This window comes from Beta vulgaris, chromosome 9 (assembly GCF_026745355.1).
Source record: "Beta vulgaris subsp. vulgaris cultivar EL10 chromosome 9, EL10.2, whole genome shotgun sequence".
NCBI lineage: Eukaryota > Viridiplantae > Streptophyta > Magnoliopsida > Caryophyllales > Amaranthaceae > Beta > Beta vulgaris.
This window is the reverse complement of record NC_079210.1, coordinates 46,160,514-46,167,350: the sequence shown is the minus strand read 5'-3', so window position 1 is coordinate 46,167,350 and position 6,837 is coordinate 46,160,514. Positions and strand designations below refer to the sequence as shown.

Below are 6,837 nucleotides of genomic sequence, written 5' to 3'. Positions count from 1 at the left end.
ATAGTGAGTTTTTACATGATATAATAGATTGTTCGCATAATGTTAACGTGAGTTGGGTCCGAACAAGTCGGATTGTGATATTAATACACTACGACTTTGAAGAAAAATAAAACAAGAGAGAATTTTTTCTTTCTTAGATAAAAGCCAAAGGGGAAGTTTTTCAGTATTTTGTGGCCAAGAATATTCCATTCATGCGGTTGTATAAGAATAAGACTATAAGTCCTTACAACTCTGCTCAATAGCCCTGAAAACTTAAGCTGAAGATAACACGAGTTTCCAAAAAATGGCTTCATCATCTGCTTATACTAACTTTGTAATCTCACAAAACAAGAAAACTCTCATATCTTTTGGTTATTCCTCAATACTTCAAAATAATCCACTTTTACCTTTTATCCCTAACTCACTTTCTCTCTCCTCTAATTTACCCCTGCTTTTATCGAACAGTAAACTTACTGTTTGTTCAATTGCTAAGATAATCCCACCACAAGTTGAGCTTGATCAACAAAGTAGCAGTAATTTGACTCCATCTTCTCCTAATTCCAGTATGTTCTTTTTAGTTTTTACCCCCATCCCCTCTCTTTCTATTGGTTTGTGTTAATTTTTACTGTTTTACCATGACTCTTTGTAGTTGGGATATTGAGTGTGTTTATGCAGGGTTGGATTTGTGCACTATAATTGATTAATTGGGTTCAATTTATTGGGTTAATCTTGGTTAATTTTGTGTGTCATGAAGAGTTTGAATAGCATAAGTAAAAGTTATGACTTTTTTTTTTGTTTGTTTTAAGTGATGTTATGGACATTGTGTGTCTTCTAAGAGCCAAGACACACCTTATCATTGATATCTATGATTATGAATTGATAAAAATTATTGATATTATCCTTCTAGGCCAGAGCAAGATAGTTTGAGCACCATATGTGATACACAGGTTTCGGATTCGAAAGTCGAGACTAGCTATGTATCTATATGATAGTTGCTCTTTCCTTGCTCCATTATAAAAAATTATGGATATTATCTTCGTGGGCCAGAGCAAGATAGTTTGAGCATCACATGTGACATATAGCCTAATATAGGTCTCGAATTTGAGACTAGCCACATGTATCTATATGATAGTTGCTTTCTCCTTGCTCCAGACTGACCTAGTGGTTGCATGGGGGTGTGGTTTCACCCATGTAACCAGGGTTATTATTCACTAAGTGAATGGGTCCCGTTACCAAATAAAAAAATTTGATATTTTAAATTAGGCAAATCTAAGAAGATTCTATCCGACTATTTTTCTTTTTAAATTGGTTAGACTATATAGTTAAAGTTTGTGAAGTTGACCAAAAAGTTAAATTACTAACGTTGATAGACTCAATTAGAAGGCGTAAACTTGTTATATATGGGTTTCCCACACTATTCTTAGCCTTCAAAAGTTGTCTTTAATTAATGTCATTATTTTGGTTTAGAGGACCAAATTATGGTTATACAGATATCATACAACTAGAGTAAGATTCAAACTTTGAGCATTATATACCTATGATTTCTGCCTTGTTTATTTTTCATTGATTTATGCGTAATAGTAAGTTGTTTTTTTTTGGTGCAATATGCACCATAGTAAGTGATAGTAGTACAACTAAGTCAATAATTCATATATAAAACTAACTTTCTTTTTTGAGGGGATATAAAACTAACTAATTGTTCAAAGGATTAAAAAAAGCTGGCCTTTTTTTTTATATCTATCCTTAATTTTGTTGAGAGTCCAACATGTAGTATATAAACACAAGAGCTTGTATACAACTTGTTACTTGTGTACCATATATCACCCAGGCCGGTCCTTAGCCTGTCCAAAGTGGGACATGGAACAAGACCTTACTTTCAAAGGGGACCCAAATTGAGAAAAAAGTCTTTAGCCATAAAATACTTGGAGTTGATAGTCAAAATGTCTGCAAGTTAATTTCTTGAATTCAACTCTTCTTGGAATGTATCAAAAGATTTTGAAGAGAAAATTTTAGTTTGATGCATATTTGTTATTTCGTTTGCTTGTATATGTTAGTCGATTCTTGGTCTATTTTTCAGTTAGCACAGGGACTCTATATTGTTCAGGCCGGCACTGATATCACCTCATATAATTACAAAAAGATCACTCCTATACAAAATTGACTTGTATGTGACTACATTTGCTGTATATAATACACTCAATGTACATTAGACGTAGCTTAATGTAAAATTAGATTAATTAACTGATGCAACAAGGTTCTTGATTTATTTCTAGGTTGGTCAGAATTTGCTGACAAAGTCTCAGGAGAATGGGATGGATTTGAAGCAGAATTTACAACTGAAGGGAAACCTGTTGAACTTCCTGAATCAGTAGTTCCTGAAGCATATAGAGAATGGGAAGTTAAAGTCTTCGATTGGCAAACTCAGTGTCCTACAATAGCCGACCCACAAAACACCCTTCTTTCCTACCGGTCTATAAAATTACTTCCCACTGTAGGATGTGAGGCCGATGCTGCAACAATCTATAGCAGCGATAAGAGAAACATAGGAGGCGAAGAAAGCAATAGTCTCTCAGCCTTTGCATTTCAGAACACTGGTTGTTATGTAGCGCTATGGTCAGCTAAGGAGAATGAAGTGTATAAAGTGTTGGAGTTGGAGCACTGTTTGATTGATCCTCGCGATAAGGAGTCCAGAGTTAGGGTGATTCAGAAGCTTCGTCTGGAAGATTCAAAGTTGAAATTACAGAACATTAGAGTGTTTTGTGAGTTGTGGTATGGACCATTTAGGAACGGAGATCAGTTGGGTGGCTGTGCCATACGTGATTCTGCATTTGCGAGTACACCTGCTCTGAATGCTTCTGATGTTACAGGTGTTTGGCAGAGCGAAGATGGTGTGGCTAGCTATCAAAGTTCACATAATGTGAGTTCTCTTTTGTTTGTGATCAGCTGAACAGGGATGTTTTTTCTTTTACTAAATTACAGGACAAGACTCCTCATTTCGAAGGGCCAAAATTATTTAGACTTGGATATTTTGACACATTAACTGAATTCTTAAACCCTATATATATTATAGGAGTGGATAGAACTTTTGTTTTCAGGACTTGAGACTCCAAATTCCAAAATGATAAGATAATCTTGCTGAAATACAGTTTCATGTTTGCTTGATATTAATATTTCGACTTCATGGCCAGGATCAATTACAAGAGCTTGTAGGGAGTAGTACACAGAATATTGTAAGGAATGAGCATGATATGATTATGTTGCCGCGACAATTATGGTGCTCGCTCAAGGAAAGTGGCAACGGTGAAACTTGTGGAGAGGTAGGATGGTTACTAGATCCCGGATTAGCTATTTCTTCAAGATGCATTTTCTCAAGTGATGGCAAGCTGAAGGTATGTGTGTATAAGAACTCAAATTTGAACCTTTGGTCATAAGTCTAAATTGCTTCCCCACCCAGAAAAGCTACTAAAAACTATTGTTTCACACTTTTGTTGCAGGAGGTAAGAGTAGGACGTGAGACTTCAGCTATGATTTGAATTGGGCATATCACATAGTAGTATATGAATACTTTTCTATGATTCTACACTTCATGCTTCCCAAAAGCATTTTTTGTTCATGATAGCATATATTTACACAAAGTACAACATCTATAAACCCTTTGAGCAACAAGTAGCCGCATCCCGGGGCCTGCCCTTAGCTTTTGAACCCTCCAATACATTTAGCTATTAAATTACATATAGGGAGCGTTTAGTTGGGGGTTTAGAAGCAAGGTTAATATGTATGCAATTTTTTTTCTCTTTGAATGTGGATCTTCGATTATAATAATTTGCATTGAAGTAATTATCTTTTCCGAAAGAAATAATATACAAATTTCAATCGCAACCACAAAATTTTATTTCATGCACTCGGGAGTATCTAGATTCTAGGATGATACTCTGAGTCCATTTTATGGAGGGGTGCGGTTTTTTTCACGTGCATATATATTGTATTACAAATATATTGAAAGCACCGCTTTAAATACTCTAAGATTGCCTGATTATCAACCCAAAATGACAATTAGGTCGGGTTGAGTCAATTTTAGGTTGCCTAATTTATATTTCAGGCCACTTACCCCTAATCCAAACCCAACCTGATTCTATTTTCAGGTCGAAAGTCAAAGTCATGACCCAAACCTGATCTTACCGATTTCGGGTTGATCCGAAACCAACTCAATATGACCTGAAATGAAATTCAATTATACACGCTAAGTTATGAAAGTATGGGTTAATGACCTGAAATGAAATTTAGGTGATCCAAAAAATGGGCTTTGTCCAATACAAATAAGAATAACAAAAGATAAGTCGTATAAGTTAGGAAAGTCTAGGTTAATTTCAGGTTGACCTGACCTGAAAATAATTTGAATTCTAAATCAGGTTATTCGGGTTATTTTTAGGTTCAAAAAGTCAACTCAAACCTAACCCATTATATTTTCAGGTCGGGTTGGATCGACCCATTTTTTACTTCAGGTCGAAAATTTCAACTCAAACCCTGAATTTTTAGGTCAGTTTCAAATCGGATTATTGGATTGGATCAACTTTTACCAGCTCTATCTAAGATGCACCATATCATCAACGTTCATGTAGAAAACACGTTATCATCCTCATTCAGTCATTTGGTGTTTTTACTTCCACTTGGACTCCTCATGTGCATGTCACTCCGTATGCTCAAAGAGTTGCAAAACCACATTAAATTTAGTTCCAAGTGACAAGCATAACCAAATATTCAACTCTACAAACTAGTCAACGAAGCCAGATCAACAACCTTATTCTATAACTCTAATTGTATCGTTGACTTTATAACAGCTTCAAAACTACAAATAAATCCATCTCAAAAACAAAATCCAAATCTCTCATTCTATCTTCTCCAATACAAAAAAAAAAAAAACATCTGAAATCAAAATCAACAAAGAAAAAATGATGAACAGAAACATAAAAGCTTTAACAATAGGATTAGTAGGAGTAGCAATCACTTTCTCTGCATACTCTCAAACAGCGGTCTCCTCAAGCAATTGCATTGTTATTGGCTTCCTTGTCCTCGTCTTCGCATTACTCATTCATGAAGGTTTCATCTCCGTCTAAAATTATTTTATTATTATGAGAATGATAATACTTCTCATGTAAGGATCATATTTATTTATCTTTGCTTGGTTTTGATTTTTATGTTTCTTGATGAAAGTGATGTACTTACAAGTATTTGAGGATCATCAATCATCTGACCTATATGATTATATATGAATGATATGTTTCTTCATTTTTTTCTTCTTTACCTTTATTTGCCAATGATTTTCGGAAGCTTAACCACTGACTGTTTCTAGAGTCATAAGCTTGAGACGTGGGATGATATTTGCGAGTTCTGATGCAATCTCGTTTTCTGAAAACTATGGCTCCTTTTGAGATATCTTTTGGTAAAAGTATGGTAGTAGCCTACTATACTAATGAGTGAATGGAAACTCGAAAGCCAATATATGAAATCAGTCATTGCAAAGTTTTATTTTATTAGATCTAATGAGTACCTTGTGGCAAAATTGAGAAAATTATATGGCTCGAATCTTTGGGATTATCTTCTTTGTTACTTGTGTTTACTATTTAGGTAGAATGCCGCCACCTATTTTTACTAAGAAACTGAAAGAAATCCCATAAACGAATTGTTAGGATGTCATTTTTTAAGAATTTGACTCTTCCTTACCTTTGTTTCTTCTTTCAAAGTTCTATATGGAGAATTTTTCTTGGATTGTTAACGAGGATTCTATTAATGGTTATGGTCACTCATGGTAAGTCCTGACATTTTATGGGCCCAGAGCGACATGACATATATGGATCCTTATTCCTTTAATATTATATTGCTTCCTCCGGGGTTTTAATCACTATTTCGGTCTCCATCTTCGCTTCCTCCAGGATTTGAATCACCGTTTCAAAATAAAAACTAGACAATTAGGATATAATCATTCATTGAAACAAGGTGTAACAAACACTTGGTAAGATAATAGAACGAGGACGGTAGTAAGAAAAAGAGTTGGAAGCAAAAACGCTAATATCTTCCCCCATGTTTCTGTGTAGTTTCTTGAAAGTTATAAATAGTCCATAGCGCAAGGAAATACTACGAAACACGCTCCAAGACAGGCAAAATATAAGACTATTTTTCTCTTTTTCTTGTCCTTCGTCTCCATCTCTGCTTACTCCGCAGTTTTAGTCACCATTTCGGTCTCCATCCTCGCTTCCTCCAGGATTTTAATCACCATTTTAAAATAAAAAAACACACGATGAGGATGTTGTCATTCTTTGAAACAAGATGTAACAAACGCTTGGTAAGAGAATAGAACGAGGACAACAGTAAGAAAAAGAGCTTGAAGCAAAAACACTAATATCTTCCCCCATGGTTTATGTATAGTTGCTTGAAAGTTGTAAATACTCCATAGCGCAGAAAACACTACGAAACACACTCCAAGATAGGCAAAATATAAGACTCTTTTTTCTCTTTTTCTTATCCTTCATCTCCATCATCGCTTTCTCCGGGGTTTTAATCGCCATTCAGTCTCCATCCACAATTTCTCCGGGATTTTAATCAACATTTTGTTCTCCATCCTTGCTCCCTCCGGGGTTTTAATTACCATTTCGATTTTCATCATCGCTTCCTCCCCGGGGTTTGAATCACCATCAAAATAAAAACCATAACAACGCTTGGTAAAATAGGCTCTATTTATAGTACACTCAGAGTCGGCTCGAAGTGGATCGAATCGGGATCGGATTCGAATTGGATTGTCATTCTTACCTTTGCATATTCCGTCTTGTATTTCAACCAAACACATTAGTCAATTTCCTAGGA

At 35.3% G+C, this 6,837-nt stretch overlaps 1 protein-coding gene across 1 annotated transcript; it reads left to right on the top strand.

Moving 5' to 3' along the window:
• The first annotated feature begins 200 nt into the window (after window positions 1–200).
• Window positions 201–3,677, top strand: LOC104904079 (hypothetical protein). Its single transcript, XM_010692260.4, has 4 exons — window positions 201–542; window positions 2,253–2,896; window positions 3,168–3,368; window positions 3,474–3,677. Exons 1-4 carry the CDS (start codon window positions 284–286, stop codon window positions 3,510–3,512), a joined length of 1,143 nt encoding a protein of 380 aa, XP_010690562.2. The 5' UTR covers window positions 201–283; the 3' UTR covers window positions 3,513–3,677.
• Window positions 3,678–6,837: the final 3,160 nt, after the last annotated feature.